This window comes from Pinus tabuliformis, chromosome 2_2 (genome assembly GCF_031772625.1).
Source record: "Pinus tabuliformis cultivar Carrire ecotype Pingquan chromosome 2_2, CPIR1, whole genome shotgun sequence".
Taxonomy (NCBI): domain Eukaryota; kingdom Viridiplantae; phylum Streptophyta; class Pinopsida; order Pinales; family Pinaceae; genus Pinus; species Pinus tabuliformis.
Genome location: NC_142300.1, coordinates 1,015,915,865 through 1,015,935,117, shown reverse-complemented (window position 1 = coordinate 1,015,935,117; position 19,253 = coordinate 1,015,915,865). Strand labels below are relative to the sequence as shown.

At 39.7% G+C, this 19,253-nt stretch overlaps 1 protein-coding gene across 3 annotated transcripts in view; it reads left to right on the top strand.

Annotated features, from left to right (window-relative positions):
• The window catches only part of LOC149196818 (uncharacterized), a 219,157-nt gene that overhangs the window by 172,665 nt on the left and 27,239 nt on the right, over positions 1-19,253 (top strand). For all 3 annotated transcript variants that reach the window (XM_089405658.1, XM_089405659.1, XM_089405660.1), the window contains one exon: positions 12,063-12,134. In XM_089405658.1, coding sequence (XP_089261784.1) covers positions 12,063-12,134 — 72 coding nt within the window. The remainder of the gene's footprint in view (positions 1-12,062; positions 12,135-19,253) is intronic.

Sequence of the window (19,253 nt, the reverse complement as noted above, 5' to 3'; positions counted from 1 at the left end):
CAAGGACAAAGGAAGGACTAAGACTCAAAAGAAGAAGGGTAAATGTTTCACCTGCCATAGGACTGGACACTATGCTAGAGAATGCCCCTTCCAGAAGAATTCTCCCGATAGTGACGACAACAACAACAACCGAAGGAATGGGAATCAAAGAAATGACAAATCCAAAGGAAAGAGGAAGGCTCACTTTGAAGGAAACCATCCACCTTCTAAAAGGACCAGAAATACCAGGTATGAGGAGTCTAATGTTGTTGATAAAAGAAATGAGTATATTCTAATATCTGCTCTCTCAGCTGCATCTCCGCCCGACACTATGGATGTCTGGCTAATCGATAGTGGTGCCTCAAGACACATCACCGGATTCAAGGAAGCACTTTCTGACATGGTTGAAAGGGATACTAATCTAGAAATTATCCTTGGGGATAATGCCACTTATCCTGTGAAAGGGACCGGGACTGTGACCCTCCACTTGTCTCAAGGACAAGTCCTCCATCTACAAGATGTACTCTATGTACCCAAATTGAAGAAGAACCTTGTGTCTGTATCTGCCATGGAAGACAAAGGATTCAATGTAACTTTCTCTGATGGAAAGGTACTCATGTGGAAGAAGAGCTTCAAGGAAGCTATCTCAATTGGTTTTAGAGTTGGTACACTCTACCAGGTTGGAGGGAGTCCGTTGGGAGCTATGACTTGTGATACTATCCGTCAAACCGAACTATGGCACCGAAGATTTGGACACCTTCATTACAAGGCTCTTCCCGAAGCAAGGAAGGTGGTGACAGGGATGCCTGATTTTGGAAATAATCATAAAGGTGTATGTAAGGGCTGTGTTGAAGGAAAACATACAAGGGGACCTTTCCCCTCAAGTGTCACAAAGACATCTGAGATATTGCAACTGGTCCATTCTGATCTTTCCGGTATGTTGCCTGTAACATCCCTGGGGGGATGTTCTTACTATATGACATTTACTGATGACTTCTCTCGCAAAACCTGGATATACTTCTTGAAGAAGAAGGATGAGGCTTTCATGTGGTTCCGTACCTTCAAAGCCTTGGTGGAAAATATGACCGGAAAGAAGATCAAGATTTTGAGGACTGACAATGGCACTGAATATGAGTCAAATGAGTTCAAAGACTTTTGCAGAGAAGCTAGCATTAAGAGGGAGACTACCACTGCATATACTCCTGAGCAGAATGGTGTTGCTGAACACAAGAATAGGACTATTGTGGAAGCTGCCCGTGCCATGCTATGTGACCAGGGTCTTCCAAAGTTTCTGTGGGGAGAAGCTGCAAATACTGCTGTGTACATTCAAAACCGATGCCCTCATTCTGCTTTGGACTCCAAAACTCCCGAAGAGGTTTTCTCTGGTAAGAAACCTGATGTCTCACATTTTAGAATTTTTGGATGTCCTGTCTATTTTCATGTGCCGAAAGAAAAGAGAAGTAAGCTGGATGCTACTGGGAAGAAAGGAATATTTGTGGGCTACAGTGAGACTTCTAAGGCATATAGAGTCTATGTACCTGGTCAAAGGGAAGTAGAGATAAGCCATGATGTCACTTTTGACGAAGATGCTTCCCTGAAGAAAGTAGTAGATCTTCCTAGATCTGAAGAAAACCATGAAGAAAGACCTGGAAATTTGGAAGAACCCCAGGATGAGACTATGCCTGATGTTGAAGGGCCAATGGACCCTATTGATCCTTCCCCTTCTCTAGGAAAGAGGCCATCATGGCTCAGGGACACCCTCGAAGATGCTGAGGGTCATGCTGCCCCAAGGGGAACATTCCGAGAAAGCAAGAAGCCGTGTAGATACCAAGGGTATCTAGCTGCCATGAGTACTATTATACAATCTGAACCTGGATCTTTTGAAGAAGCCATCAAGCATCAAGTCTGGAAGGATGCTATGCATGAAGAATATGAGGCTATTATGAAGAATGATGTCTGGGATGTGGTCCCGAGACCGAAGGACAAATCTGTTGTCACCGCTAAATGGCTCTACAAGATTAAACATGGATCTGATGGGAGTGCTGAAAAGTTTAAGTCAAGATTTGTTGCCCGTGGCTTCTCTCAAAAGGAAGGAATTGACTATGACGATATATTTGCACCTGTGGCTCGATATACCACCATCCGATCCATCATAGCCCTTGCTGCTACGCAAGGATGGAGTCTTCATCAGATGGATGTCAAGACCGCTTTTCTGCATGGTGCAATAAAGGAAGAGGTGTATGTAGAACAACCTCTGGGATTTGAAGTTCAAGATCGAGACACTTATGTCTGCAGGTTGAAGAAAGCCCTCTATGGGTTAAAGCAAGCACCCAGAGCTTGGTATAAGAGGATGGATAGTTACTTGATGAAGCTGGGCTTCACTCGAAGCAATGCTGATCCAAACCTTTACTTTAAGGTTGAGGAAGGAAAGCCTCTCATTCTAGTGTTGTATGTGGACGACCTCTTCCTGACAGGTGATGACCCTCTCATTCATCAATGTAAGAGGGAGCTTGCTGCTGAGTTCGAGATGAAAGACCTAGGACTGATGCACTATTTCCTAGGCCTGGAGGTCTGGCAGAGACCTGGAGAGATTTTCCTTTCTCAAGGAAAGTATATTGTGAAGCTTCTGGAAAGATTTGGGATGGTGGACTGTAAGTCCGTGTCGACACCAATGGAACTCAACTTTAAGAAGTTGAGTGGCAGCGCTGCAGGGCCTATCTTGGCCAATCCTACTGAGTATCGTCAAGTCATAGGAGCTTTGATGTTCTTAGTGAACACCCGTCCGAACATATGTTTTGCAGTGAATACTTTGAGTCAACAGATGGTTGAGCCTCATCATTTTCACTGGGTTGGTGCCAAGAATCTTTTGAGATATCTTTGGGGCACGATAAACCATGGGCTGAGATACACTGCCGGGAGTGTGATACTCCGGGGATATACTGATGCCGATTGGGCTGGCAGTGTGGTGGATCGTAAGAGCACATCTGGATGCTGTTTCAATCTTGGTTCTGCTTCGATCTCATGGATGAGCAGGAAGCAGAAGTTGGTGGCTTTGAGCACCGCGGAGGCCGAATACATTGCTGCTAGTATGGCCTGTTGTGAAGCAGTTTGGTTGAGGAAGCTCTTTAGTGAGCTGTTCCAACATGTGCTAGATACCACTGTAATACTCTGTGATAATCAGAGTGGGATTCGTATGACTGAGAATCCTGTGTTCCACGACCGATCCAAGCATATTGATATCAGGGACCACTTTATCCGGGATATGGTACAGCGAGGCGCCGTAAGGCTCGATCATATAGGAACTGATGAGCAGGTCGCGGATATTCTCACTAAGCCCCTGGGGAAGGTCAAGTTCCTAACCTTCCGTGAGAGTCTTGGTGTCGTGGAAAGACCCTATGATGTGGGTCCTGTTGGACGATGAGCTCTGGGAGCTCTGGGGGGCTTTGGGGATAGCTTCTCGGAGCTATAAGCACTCATAATGCTTCTGCCCCACCCTTGTGATTATTGAGTTGGTTCGCCACTCATTTAATCTGTGCCCCGTATGCATCCTACCCATGAGTTCAGGGCTCATGGGAAGTACCTCTCATTTGGCCAATGAGGTGTGGAAAAGCTAGAGACTATTAGCAAAGACTGATGGACGCATCAGAGATTGCCGTACTCTCTATCTAGGATGGCATGGTCCAACCACTTGATCTGGGATCAAGATTTGTGAGGTCTGGGACCTCTGGACTGATTATGTCAGTCGGGGAATGATGTCTTTGTGACTGACCCACTTTTGTTCTGAAATAAAGAAGCCAGCAAAGCAAGTTTCGGCGGGATGACTCACGATGTTAATTGCACTAATAGATGGAGTTCTCCCTAGTTGAGAGGGAGTGTTAAATTTGGACAACTAGGTCCAAACTCCATGTTCTGATGCTCAGATTAAGAGGCTAATATTTTTTGTTGGATTCCTCTTTCTGAGAGGTGTAAAATCCATATAAAAATAGTCTTAATCCGATGAGCAGAACTTATATTTTGAATTTATTATTCTTAATAAATTATATGTGCAAAGGTCAGCCAGTTTTGTAATGTAGGCTCACATGCCCAACAGATGTGTCACACACCCTCATTGATGGATATATATATACAGGAAAAGTTGGAGAGAATTTGATCACAACACAACTCACATCTTCCTCTCTCATCCTAAAAAGTACGAGCTACCTGGAGGACGAATTTCAGCCACACGTGGGAAGGACGAAGAGGATTTTTCTGCTGCTAGGGTTTCTGCTGCTAGGGTTTCGCAGAAGTTTGACCAGCGTTGACTTTGGTCAACGCTTGGTCCAAACAAGCTGAAAACTTGTGGGAGGTTCGATTTTTGAAGGCCATACTACCTGGCACAAAAATCGAGGTCAAAGGGTTGACCGTTTTGCTGCTGCGTTGACTTTTAGCTTGCTGCCCCTGCGTTGACTTTTCAGGACAGCGTTGACTTTTGTAGAACTGACTTGGGTTGACTCATCTACTGGTTGGAGGGTTGTTGTGACACATGCTGGGCTGGCTGACCAAAGGAGACTTTGCTGGTTGAAGCATCCTGTTGACCGCCGAAACAAACACATACATTTTTCTTGTTTCTGATTTGTCTTCTGTAAGATCTGCTTATATGTTCTATCTGCATTTTGCTTATCTACTTGTATGATTGCTGTGAGAAAAGTGAAATTGCTCTTAGCATAGAACATCTACAAAACTTTACACCTACAAACACTAAAAATCAAAATGAAATAACTAAAGCTTAGATCCAAGGACTTAGTAGTGTAGGTCCCTTAAATCCAGTTCTTCAGGCTTATTCCTCTTTGAAGATCCTTCTTCAACAACATTGGCTTGGTCTCTGCTTCTTTTCTTATTCTTTGGATTGTTAGGACAATCACTTCTATAGTGACCCATTTTGTGGCATTGGTAGCATTCTATCTTGGACATATCGACCTTCCTTCTTGGCCCTCTTGACTTCTTGGAATTTCCTTTCTTGTGAGAAGCGGAGTATGCATTTGAAACCTTTTCTTCTTCATTGTTGGATACTAATGAGATTCTCATTTCTTCTTGGGTGCAAGCATTCCATAATTTCTCAAAGGTAGGAGCTTCTTTCTAGTTGTTGAGACTTGAAGCAAAAGAACTCCAAGTAGGTGGCAATCCCAATAATGTAGTGATTACTAGCTCCTTTTACGGTACAATCTCATCTATGGCTTGAAGTTCATCTCTAATTCTAGATATCCTCACAAAGAAGGAAGCCACAGTATCATCCTTTGTCATTTTTGTAGTCCTTTACTCATTCTTCAAACTTGCTACTTGACCAATGTTTTTGATAGTGAATAATTTTGACAATGCTTCATACATTGCTTAAGCATGGTCTATTTTGCAAATGTATGGGACAAGATTGTCCTTTATGCTTTCTACCATCAATGCCATGGCCAATATCTCTGACTCTCTATACTTCACCTTGTCTGCATCACTGGATTCTTTGTTAGGTTTCTTCACCTTTCCTTTGACCAAATCCAAGACCCTGTACTTTTCAAGAATGAGGCCAATTCTCTTCTTTCAAGATCTGTAGTTTAATGCTCCTTCCAATTTGTTCTCACTCTTTATTGTGTTAGACATTGTCCTTGAAGATAGTGAGCTTCTTCTCTTATAAGAGCTCCTTATATGATCTTTTGATCAATCCTTTAGATTTCTTTCAGTAGATACTCAAAACTTCCTTTTTTCTCCTTCACCTTAGCTCTGATACGATGTTAGAAAATTAGAAAGGCAGTTTTGTTCTGAAATAAAGAAGCCAGCAAAGCAAGTTTCGGCGGGATGACTCACGATGTTAATTGCACTAATAGATGGAGTTCTCCCTAGTTGAGAGGGAGTGTTAAATTTGGACAACTAGGTCCAAACTCCATGTTCTGATGCTCAGATTAAGAGGCTAATATTTTTTGTTGGATTCCTCTTTCTGAGAGGTGTAAAATCCATATAAAAATAGTCTTAATCCGATGAGCAGAACTTATATTTTGAATTTATTATTCTTAATAAATTATATGTGCAAAGGTCAGCCAGTTTTGTAATGTAGGCTCACATGCCCAACAGATGTGTCACACACCCTCATTGATGGATATATATATACAGGAAAAGTTGGAGAGAATTTGATCACAACACAACTCACATCTTCCTCTCTCATCCTAAAAAGTACGAGCTACCTGGAGGACGAATTTCAGCCACACGTGGGAAGGACGAAGAGGATTTTTCTGCTGCTAGGGTTTCTGCTGCTAGGGTTTCGCAGAAGTTTGACCAGCGTTGACTTTGGTCAACGCTTGGTCCAAACAAGCTGAAAACTTGTGGGAGGTTCGATTTTTGAAGGCCATACTACCTGGCACAAAAATCGAGGTCAAAGGGTTGACCGTTTTGCTGCTGCGTTGACTTTTAGCTTGCTGCCCCTGCGTTGACTTTTCAGGACAGCGTTGACTTTTGTAGAACTGACTTGGGTTGACTCATCTACTGGTTGGAGGGTTGTTGTGACACATGCTGGGCTGGCTGACCAAAGGAGACTTTGCTGGTTGAAGCATCCTGTTGACCGCCGAAACAAACACATACATTTTTCTTGTTTCTGATTTGTCTTCTGTAAGATCTGCTTATATGTTCTATCTGCATTTTGCTTATCTACTTGTATGATTGCTGTGAGAAAAGTGAAATTGCTCTTAGCATAGAACATCTACAAAACTTTACACCTACAAACACTAAAAATCAAAATGAAATAACTAAAGCTTAGATCAAAGGACTTAGTAGTGTAAGTCCCTTATATCCAGTTCTTCAGGCTTATTCTTCTTTGGAGATCCTTCTTCAACAACATTGGCTTGGTCTCTGCTTCTTTTCTTGTTCTTTGGATTGTTAGGACAATCACTTCTATAGTGACCCATTTTGTGGCATTGGTAGCATTCTATCTTGGACATATCGACCTTCCTTCTTGGCCCTCTTGACTTCTTGGAGTTTCCTTTCTTGTGAGAAGCGGAGTATGCATTTGAAACCTTTTCTTCTTCATTGTTGGATACTAATGAGATTCTCATTTCTTCTTGGGTGCAAGCATTCCATAATTTCTCAAAGGTAGGAGCTTCTTTCTAGTTGTTGAGACTTGAAGCAAAAGAACTCCAAGTAGGTGGCAATCCCAATAATGTAGTGATTACTAGCTCCTTTTCCGGTACAATTTCATCTATGGCTTGAAGTTCATCTCTAATTCTAGATATCCTCACAAAGAAGGAAGCCACAGTATCATCCTTTGTCATTTTTGTAGTCCTTAACTCATTCTTCAAACTTGCTACTTGACCAATGTTTTTGATAGTGAATAATTTTGACAATGCTTCATACATTTCTTAAGCATGGTCTATATTGGAAATGTATGGGACAAGATTGTCCTTTATGCTTTCTACCATCAATGCCATGGCCAATATCTCTGACTCTCTATACTTCACCTTGTCTGCATCACTGGATTCTTTGTTAGGTTTCTTCACCTTTCCTTTGACCAAATCCAAGACCCTGTACTTTTCAAGAATGAGGCCAATTCTCTTCTTTCAAGATCTGTAGTTTAATGCTCCTTCCAATTTGTTCTCACTCTTTATTGTGTTAGACATTGTCCTTGAAGATAGTGAGCTTCTTCTCTTATAAGAGCTCCTTATATGATCTTTTGATCAATCCTTTAGATTTCTTTCAGTAGATACTCAAAACTTCCTTTTTTCTCCTTCACCTTAGCTCTGATACGATGTTAGAAAATTAGAAAGGCAGAAAGATTTTCTTGTATAGATAATTACTTGTGATTCTTTTATCTTTATGTTCTTATTTTATCTTGTAGTTCATCAAGCAATTACCAAAACAATAACACAAGGACAACAGATGTAGGCGTATCACCAAGGAAAAACCCCTATCTAGGGGAAAACCCATTCAACAATTCTTCCTTCAATAGTTTCTCGAGATGATCCAAGACTCTTTGACCTAGACAAAGATTTCCTCCACACCAAGTCCACTGTCAATCCTTCTTGCAGATGATAACCCTTCAAAAGCAACTTCGACCTAGCAGCATCAACATGCAGTAGCAGCGTCGACCCAGTAGCAATGGTAGCAACAACTTCGACTAGACCAGGAAAACTTCGATCTCCCTTGATACACCTCAGAAGTGAGAGAGAGTTGGCCGAAAATTTTGATCTTGGTGTCTTCTATCTTCCTCCAAAAACTCGCACTCGCACTCCTTTCCAACCCTCCTTCCAACCCTTTTCCAACTTTGCACTTCCCAGCTTCCAGCTTCAGATATCGAACTGTGTGTGAGAGTGAATTCCTCCAAATGAATTCGAACTGGCTTGTATATATAGCCTTCCAGTGAGGTCTAATTACCCTTCTTAATGCTGACTTGGTGTGGAGGAGACTAAATTCATTTTTGACTCAAAAATAATTCTTTTTACATGATTCAAAAGCCCAATAAGGGTCTCTTTTAATGGACAATGACTCTAATGACTCAAAATAAATCCAGAAGTCCTCAATGTGGACTTTGACCTAAAACATGATGATCCAAGCATGAAACCCATGCTTTAATAAGTCATAATAATAATAATAATAATATTTTCTTCATTCTTTCGATAAGTACATTTCATTGTGACTCTAAATACATTTATGAAGACCGAACTTAGTTACATATTTCAACAATGGTAGCAACACCAATAGCAACAATTTTGGATTGACAAGAAAGACTTCAATCTACTAGATGAATCCACACGAGAGAGAGATAGATAGCCTAAAATTTCGATTCTCACTTTTCCTTCTTCTTTCCCCAACTTCACACTCCTTTTAGCCTCCTTTCCTACTTTGCACTTTTCCAACTCTTTCTTCTGGATATCGAACTTGTGTGAGAGAGAGTGAATGCACCAAATGATTTTGATCTCCTTGTATATATAGGCTTGAGGTGAGGTCGAATTGCCCTGTTTGAGGCCGACTTGGTGTGGAGGTGGCCAATACCTAATTTGACTCGATAAAAGATCTTTTCACACGATTCAAAAGCCCAAGAAGGGTCTCTTTAAATGGACAATGAATCTAATGGCTCAGAATTAACCCTAGAAGTCCTCAATGGGGGCTTTGAGCTAAAACATGATGACCCAAGCATGAAACCCATGCTTCAATAAGTCATCGTAATAATAATAAAATTATTTTTCATAAGTACATTACATAATGACTCAACTACATTTATGAAGACTGAACGTAGTTACATTCTTCAACACATTATATCCATAAATGCCTTAATAAGTCATCAAATTGCAACAATAAGTGGTATAAAATTCTTTGGTAACCTAGTTACTATCTTTAGGGCTATACGAAGTCGCTGGGGAACTCCTTGATTAAGTAAAAGAACTACAAAGGTTGAAAGCTCATTGATTGCATTCTCCCAATAGGCTAGGCATTGATCCTATCCTTGGTGATCACCTAAACGAATATGTTCTTCATGTCCTCCTCTCTTTTTCTAAGCCCTAACCCTATTGTCTCCTACAAAATCATACGAATCCATTGCAACCATCCATTTGTTGAGCGAGTTGGGGAGCAACTGTGCCAGGGTGTCCTTGAGGCCCTCACAAATTTTGAACGAATTCCCATGGCTAGATTTGGAATTATCCCAAGCCTTAGCTCCAACTCTGTTCTTGGCCCTAGGTTTGATTGGTTAGTGGCTTCATCAAAGATCATTATATTGAAAACTCAAGTCAAATTTAATTCCTTTGAACCTTTTCTATTCCCTTACTTGGTCAAGACTCTTTGTTTGAAGTTTCCTTTGTTTCCTTTGACCTTGTTTGGGTCCTCTTGGGCTTCTTGGTGGTCCCACGCCCTTATCACTTCCAATTTCAAAAGGATCTTCTTAGAAACCCTATTCTCTTAGGATTCTTAGGTTTAGGGCATCTTATATCAAGAAATGTCCCTAATCCCTAGGTCTAGGACTCTCTTCAAGCCTTTCTTGGACAGCCACACACCTTGTTTCTTGAGCAAGTCTTATCATCTGAGTCTCCCCTATGAATGGGCTCTTGAAATCACTCATTCTCCCTCATTGATATACTATTCATAGTGATTTCCCTTATACCGCATCTCCTTCCATCGGTGAAATTCCATAAAGAGCAAGGGACATTGACTGATGTGGCAGTGGGTCTTTGTCCCATTGTTGCCACTTGGTCTAGTAGTTGCCCCTTTGGAACCTCTCCTAGGACCCCTACTAGATTGAGCGATAACAAGCTACATTCTCATAGTTGAAATACTTATCCATGGCATTGATCCAATTGATCAACTCTTCAACATTTAAGTTGTTTTCATACATAGGCACTTCCAATCTTGGTTTGGTGCTCAATCTTGCAATTATCTTGATCATTCTTTCTTCTTGAGTTTCTTCTTCAGCGTCAGCTTCGTCTTCTTCTTCTGAGGACTCTTCTTGAATGTTGATGTTGCCGGTGTCGACGCTTCTCCTTTGTGCTGTCTTTGTTGCATCCAATTTTGTTCATATGCTTCTTAATTCAAGTAAGATTGGTTTGCAGCTGCTCTTCCTTAGCCTGTTCTCTCCTTTGGCTCCTCGGGCTCTATGTGCCATCTTTTGAATGATTTATCTTGCAAATATTTAGCTCCTTATATATACATATATTATTTTTTTATTTTTTATTTTAATTACAGCTTTTTTCTTTTTATAAAAGGGATAAAAAATAATATAATCCCTTTTTACAAAAACCTAAATATAAGAAATAGCTGTTGCTTTTACACTCTCATATGCCGACTTTTGAAAAAATTTCATATAAATCGATCCACTAAATCCTTGCAATAAAATAATGTGAAGTAGGAATAGTCCTCTTTTATCTCTTTATAAATTGAAATGGGAAACTTGTGAGTCATAAAAAGGTTTTAGTTTCGTTGATCTCCACTACACGTTAATATTCACCTTTCAACGATGACAAAGAAAAATCTAACTGTTCTGCTCTTATACCAAAAATTGATGGCAATAAAGGAATTAAAACACAACTAAGACCAAACTCACATATTACACACAAACAAACATTTTTTTAATTATGAAGCTTGGGACCTTCCTTCCTTTGCTCCAACATATGCATTACATCCCTATTTATTCTGGAGGAAGGAAAGATCTCAGTAATTTAAGAAATAATCCCTCTCCTCTAAACTTGTAGGAAGTTTAGAAGTTTAGAGGATTTTTTTTTTGAGAATTTTACATAATCTAGGATTTCTAGAACTTTTATTTAGGAATATAATTTAGGATTTCTAGAACTTCTCTCTCTCTATATATATAATGGAAAGATGCTCCTGCATCATCCTAGCTACCCTGGAGTTTGAGTTTGGGTCTTTCTGTTTGGTTTATTTAAAATGTTCAGGAGGCTTAATATTCTGAAATCACAGAGTTATAGTTCCTCTAATATATAGCTTGTAATGGAAGGCTATTTAATGAAGTAATGTAGTTGATCAGCAGGACAGAAGATAACTACTGCACCTGAATTTTTTCATTAGTTTTCATATTATAATATAGGTACTCTTTTTTTCTTGAACAAAATGGACATTATACATTCTCTGTAAGATTTCTCTTGAACGTTTTATGATTGGTGTATGTGAGGCTGTCGTTAAAATGTGGTATTTTGTTGGAGTCTTGGAATTCATATATTAAACATTTTTTATTTCTTGGTCACCCATACAAGGAAAGAGGTTACACTTTTTAGTCGTTATCTGCCATGGCCTTTTCATCAGCAATTTATTTTTAAATTCGGATTTAAATAGATTGATCAGCAGTTTCTAATAAACCATTTCTGAGAAGTATATTTAGCATACCCAGTTATATGCTTAAGAGTGTTTCTTTCAAAGGCATCTGTTGGTGTTAGTTTCAATATTTTAGACATTTACCAATCTCAAGTGGTCAGCTTCCTTTGCATATGCCTGGCCTGAAACACTTAAATTTATTTTGTGATTTATGCAACAAATAATAGTTTCTCAAATAGAATGGATATCCATGGATGTTTTTGAGACCTAAGTTGGTGGTTATACTAAATTTCAGTGATGCCCGTGTTGTTTTGCAGGTCTGACTGGCTTGACACATCTGGATCTTTTTGGAGCCCGTATTACAGATTACGGCACAAACTGTTTAAGATGTTAGTTCAAAATATTGTCAACCCCACTTCTAAGACCCTCTTATTTTTTTGTGCATCTTTTTCTGTGTTTGTGCAAATGTCTCCCTATTTACTTCAGTTTTGCTTCGAAATAAAAACAGGCAGTGATATGGATGCTGGCAGTGATTTATAATAATCCTGTGGGTTTCTTGGATCACCATGGTAACAGGGGGAGGGAAAGATGGGGGATGTTGCTGTTCAAATATGCACATTTCACATCAAATGTGTACATAGATTTATCTTACGAAAGGAACATGCTAAATAAAATGTTTAACAAACGTTGTATTGTTTCCACTAACATGTTTATCTACTCTGGAAATACATAATATCTGGATTCTGAACCATATATTTCTTGATTAGATAACCATACCAAAATATGCTTCTCATGGACTGGAGACCTTAATGATCAATCTATTAGTAGAGTTTACTGAATTTCTATCAGGAAAGCCATGCAAGTACATATACCATAAATGGAACCCACGATATAATAAGAGAAGAAGCTATACTTGATTCATACTTGAATAGTGGATTTTGATACATATATGAGCACAGTCTCTCATTACCAGCATCCCAGATATAGTGCAACTGAGATGTAGATGAAAATATCGTTTATAATACAGTGCAAAGGGGCAGTTAACATGATTAGTCTTCAGCACAAGGAAGAGAAGGGTATGATCAAACTTTTCCATGTTAAGATTTATTTCATAAAGACCAAGGTGGCTGCACTTTTCGACTCTGGTTAACAAGCTAACTTCATAATATAGTACCTGGTAAGCAATCTTGGATTGAAAGTCTATGTTTATCCTTGTCCGTACATAAGTTGCAGGAAACAAAACCCCAAACCCCTCGATGTTTTTGAGCCAGAAATGCATTAAATTTCAGAAACACATTTCAAAACAGTCAGAATGTACCAAAATGTTTTGGGGGAGTTTTGGGATTTTGAAATGCATAACCGAAACACAGACCGACATTTCTGTCAGATTTTGGACAGAAAGACCTGCAGTTTGGCCCAAACAAGTTGTGATTTGTGCCTGCAAAAGCTTTGAAAAGCTGTGTGGGATCTGTTATCCACCAAAATGGGTAACCCCATAGGAGAACTTTTCTCCTACATTTGACGGCTAGTCGGAAAGCCAGCTAGCCAGCAGCCCCTGCCAGCCACTATTTGATGATGATATGCTCTGTGCCTCCACTCTTTGCATAAGCCATGTGTCTCTCACCATCCGACATTTCCACTTGGATGAAGGTGGGCTGCTATTCAAAAGGTACTTAGATAATTTTGCAATTGGGTGCTTATAGCTTTATACTTGTTTCATTTGGGCATTTAGCATGGAGAATAGGGTGATCGGAAAGATTAACAGATCTTGACTGTAATTTTGTTCTCTCACCTTACCAGGGGCGTTAATCTTTAGACCTAGTCTAGTGGGACCTCTGTTGAGGCCTCAGGGTTATAACTTATAGGAGGGGCACTGCTTGGAAAGCCATGATTGAAATAGCATGTTCATTGCCCTCATACCATACTTGTCGCTTTCAATTACACATTACAAGCCCCAAATATCACATCTATTGTTCAAGTTCATTTTTTCATTGGTTCTTTGAGATTGGGCATCCATATGTTCACATTCCTTGAGTAGGGCTGAAAAACTATTGCTGTGGAGGTTGATGTAGCTAAAAGAATGAAAAAGCATATCATGGACACAATGAAAGAAATGTTGATTTTTGTGTAGCATCGGGAGGCGCTCTCGCATGCCAAGAGGCCTCCTAAGTCAGCCTAGAAAAATGATGGAAATTAAAATAAAATTTTTATTTTTGGGCTTCATGTAGGCTTCAAATTGTCAAGTTGGGCCCCATGAAAGGGTGCGACCTGCTAGATTTTGGGTAGCTTGGAAGGTATTTCCGAGAAGGAAAAACCCCCCAAAAAGAAGTTTGTTTGGAAATTTACCCGAAAGAGGGGCTTTGGACCCAAGATGTGGGTTTAGGACCAAAAGAGATAATTATTTATTTTATGGGTCAAAGAGGCTAAAACCCTAGAACTAGAGGGTTTCCTAAGTGACCCAAGGAAAAGTATAAAAGGAGCCTAAGAAGAGGCTCATGTCATATCGTGTGCAAGAGGGATGTGAACTCTCTTCTGCTAAGAGAGCCCTAGGAGGGCCAAGTTCTCCTCATGAAGGCCAAGATTATTCCTAGAGAAAGGCCACATGCCCTAAAGAATGTGAAGAGGTAATGAGAGCAATCGAAGTCTGCTAAGACAAGGTCGAGGAGGTTGGAAACCTAACCAAGGTGTGTTATGAGTATTGAAGGGCCAAAGCCCTAGTTTTCTTGTTGTAGGTAGACGGCAAGGTTTCTAAGGCAGTTGGAAAGGAGCCGATACCCCTTAGAACTATACGTAGAAGGGAGAGAAGGGCTGCATGCTGGTAGGTTGACCGTAGACTTGTGGAAGGTAGATTTGGGAGGCCCAAGGCAAATATTAATAGGTTGTTGTGGGTTAGAAAAGGCTGCATGGTGGTGAGGAGGTCTAGTATGGTGGCTGGCCAAACATTGCTAGATTAGGTGAGCCATGTTTCAAATCTGAAGGGCCGAGGGTCAGCTAGAGTAAGCCAACGGGCATATCTAATGCTAAAGCTGTAGCAGAGGTCAATCTCAAGTATTCAATGGTTGTAAGATTGATCTAAGAGACTGTGGTTCTGATATGGACAAGGGTAAGCCTGTGTTCTCTCAAAGGGTTGCTAGATTGCGTAGTTTGTGTTGAAATATTTAACTAGGTTCTGTCTTCATAATGACATGTAATCATGATTTTATGTATTTGATGTAAAGATAAGAATAAAATTATTATTGCTATTCTTGAGGCATGAATTTCATGCTCAAGGTTATTTGATTTATACGTCAAGCACCCATTGAGTGCTTCTAGGGCTTGTCATTGAGTCTACAAGTGATAAGAGTCATTGTTATGGATGGAAGATCCTTTTGGGCATGTTACATATTGTAAAGAAAAAATTACTTGAGTCAAGATAGAGTCAAAGACCCTCGAAGACCTTGTCATAATGCTCCAAGACAAGTTAGTCTGTTCAAGTGTCAAGTCAGCCTACAAGCTAGGATAAGAAGCCTATATATAAGAGGCTATTCGACCACTTTTGAAGGCATCCATAAAGCACACACAAGTTCAATAAAGAGAAGATAAGAAGACCCAAATCCAATGAAGAAGAAGAAGATTCAAAGAAGAAAGAATCTGAGTTTTTGAATGTATTTGGGTTGAAGGTTTCACACGTGTGAATAGAAAATTAGGGCATCCGTCTAGTTGCAGCAAGACCGAATTACAATCCCTACATGAAGTTAAGTTTTGGGGTAATTTCACTCTAGTATACAAGTCAAATTATTGAAGAAGGAACTGTTGCCCAAGTGAAGGAGAAAAGAGACCATTTCTACCATATTCCTGTCACATGTGCGAGTTAGGGTTGCTGCAAGAGGGTTGAGAATCATAGTAAAAAAGTTCAAGTCTAAAATTAAAGTCAAAGAGGAAGCAAGCAACTGTTGGAAGGTCAGTTTGATTGAAGTTGACTTTGTGGAAGAAAAGGCTCATCAAGAAGATGTTGGACTTGGTCTTGGAGGGGTTTTGGTCAAGGGTCAAGGTCTTGGAATTCGTCATTTGAAGTTCTATAAGAAGAGAAGAGTTCTTGTGGGTTTTCCTCTAAAAAAGAGAGGTTTTGGCGATGGATGATTGCCTATATCTTGTGTCCTCTTGTCTCATTGTTCTTTATTATTTGGTAGTTGTTTGATGATAAGAACTCTAATTATAATAAAGTAAAAGAAGAAGCTAATCAATTTAAGTAAAAACACATCACAAGCAGTTATCAAAGTAAGAGAAATCACTTAATCTAGCTGCCCTAGATTTCTCAACATGGTATTAGAGCTTAGGTGACAAGACAAGGGAAGGTAGCTTGTAGAAGGACCATCAAAAGAAGTATCAAGAAAGGTCAAGACATCAAAGAGGACATCGAACTGTCAAGAAGGATACATAAGAGCCGAGCACAAGGAAATCATCAAGAAGGACTAACCCACTCCGTATCTTGAAGGAAGAAACTAAGGAGTATCAAAGACGACCTCAAAACCCTAGCTCTTTCAAAGAAGGGTTCTACACTTGAAGCATTCTTGGGAAGCTCACAAGGAAAATAAGACCTCAAGGACCCTACCTCCACTCAAATAAGGACTACACATTGAAGCATCTTGAAGTCTCTACATCCAAGGGAATTTCCATCATCAACATTAAGGAAATCAAAGTGATCTCCCTCTCATTGAAGAAAGGATCACCTTTCAAAGCATACTTGAAGGAAGACATCTTCTATTATTAACATCAGCAAGTTGAAGATATCATCATTAAAGGAGCATCTTCACTTGACAAGTAAGTATCCTTATATCTATGTCTGAATCTATTATCAAAATGACTTCATTCTGCAAGGAGAGCAACAAACTGGTTGGATCATCAAATTTCCTTGCATGGAAGAAGAGGATAGATTTGATCATCATAGAAAATGAAGTTATTGGGCATGTTAAGGGTTCAATCACCAAGCCATCACAAGAAGAAGTTCAAGCTTTATCAAAATATATGAAAGGAGAAATAAGGGCTCAAGGAATCCTTGTAGAATCAATCAAGGATTCCCTCATCCCTTATGTAGCAAAGTTGGAGAATTCAAAAGAAATCTATGATAAGTTGGTAGAATTGTTCTCTGAAAGCACTCAAGAGAAGTTATATCTTTGAGAACCGAACTATACAAGATGAAGATTTCAAAGGAAGAAGGGATAACCTCATATCTTATGAGAGTGTCACAAATAAGAGACCAACTACAGGAGTTGGGGGAAATAATGTCCAACAAAGAAATGACCACCGTGGTGCTCAATGCACTACCTGATGAATGGGGCAACTTTGTATCAAGCATCTGTCGAAAGAAGGAAACCACCCCATTCAGCGAACTTTGTCACTATGCAAGATTGAAGAAACTAGGTTGAAAGCAAAGAGCGATGTTGGGTCAAATGAACAGGTTCAAGCGTTTGCTACCATGGCCAAGAGAAAAGGAAAATTTGGAAAGTTTGGTCCTAAGAAAAAACAAGAAGACCAATATGTCAAAGATCCAATGATATTGATGTTAGGAATATGGGCATTTCAAGAGAGATTGTCCTAAACTCTAGAAGGACAAGAAGAAAAGAAAAGAAAGTAATGAAGCCCATATCACCAAAGAAGTAGAAGAACTTGATGAGAAGAAATCCAAGAAGGGATAGATCTTCACTATTAAAATCTCCAAGGTACATAGCAAGGAGAATTAGGAGGTGAAAATACCTCTACGATGGTTGTCAGGATAAGAAGCATTGTAAGTATGATAGGGTGCATCATATTAGAAGCATTCAATTGAAGTAGAAAAGAGCTCATGACATCATTATAGAAGCTTGAAAGGATAGCTGAAGTAGAAGTCTACATGGTTGTAGCAGCCATTATGATGGAAAGGAAGTAGCTCATGGTATCCTCATTGAAAGCATAAGTCGTATTATATATGGTTGGAAGAAAGTCATCTAGCATGATATAGGATATCATCATACATCATCATCATTAGGAAGGAGCATTTGCATGATGAGGATAATCAAGATCCTCCATTGGAATCTTCATTAGAAGATTCACCTCTACTTGGAAGAAGCAAATGTCTCGTTGATAATCCACCTTGTGTGGGATCCATTGTTTAGAAGGATGATGGTATGGTGACAAAGGAGTGCAACATGTCAAGATGATTGAAGTACTTTCAAGCAAGGAAAGGAAGCCGTTGATGGAAGTCTAGATGACCAAAAGGAGAAAAGAGGTATGTATGTATTTGATAGATTAAGTCATGTCATCATATAGTTGCAGATAACGTGGTTGAATTCTCTTTCTCATGGAGCATGATTGAAAGAGCGATCTCTTCCTTTAGAAAGATGCATGAAGGCATATACCTTGAACTAGTTCACATATTGATAAGATGAATTCAACATAATATGTCCTCATATGGAATATGAGGTGGTTGACAAGATGAAGGAACTATGTATAGAAGTTCCTGAGGAGCAATATGTGAAGAAAGGAAGGAGAATTCGTGGAAGATGCGACTAAAGTCACGTACGATAATATAAGTGATCAACATCAATAACTAGAAGAATTAGCTATGACATCTCCATAGAGAACGTATGATGACCTTTGATAAAGTTTGTGAAGGAAGAAAACCCTTGACATTGAAAGTCTTGGAGATGTGTTTACAAATGTGCTGGATGTTGATGTTGCAAGACACAGATGTCATGATGAAAGGCCATCGTAAAAGGTAACTTTGATTTAATGTTCTTTTTTTATTATTTTTGAACAACATCTGGTTGGGTTGAAACAGGGCGACCTAAAGAGAGTTGTAGATGTCACTTACAACTAGTACTCATGAGAATGGATGGATGATCCTGAAAGAAACATGAGTTAGAAGAGGTAGTCATGTGAAGAAAAGTCAGATGTGGAGTAGAAGGTCACTTTCCGATGCAAAGAAGGATGACATGACAATTGATTCAACACTATGGTTCATTGAAAAGAAAGTGATGGATGGTCGATGCCCTACAAAGAAAATCTAAAATATGAAGGCTCCATAATGAAGAAGATGAAATTCATGACATCGAAAGAAGGAGCCTTACAAGTAGCTGACAATACGATGATCTCCACCAAAGAGAAGATCGCTGATGTTGGTAAGAAGTTCCTAGGTAAGAGGGAGCTTGGACAAGTTCCTGGGTAAGAGGGAGCTTGGACAAGTTCCTGGGTAAGAGGGAGCTTGGGTGTATTCCTTGTATAGGAATGAGCATATTCCCTAGTTGAAAGGGAGAGATAGACACACCATTCTTGTCTTTATATTGTGAAGAAAGAATGGAGGATTGGGTAAGCATCTGAGATTGCTTCCAATACTCTTTGGGGATGTGGTAGTGCATCCAATAGCTAAGAGTAGTTGAAGAGGAAATTCCTTGAGGACGTGTTATTCCAAGATAGGAATTGTCCTAAAAGGACATACCTTGTGAACACCTAGGTGGGGTATGTGCCTTGAGAGACAGACAATGATGATGGTG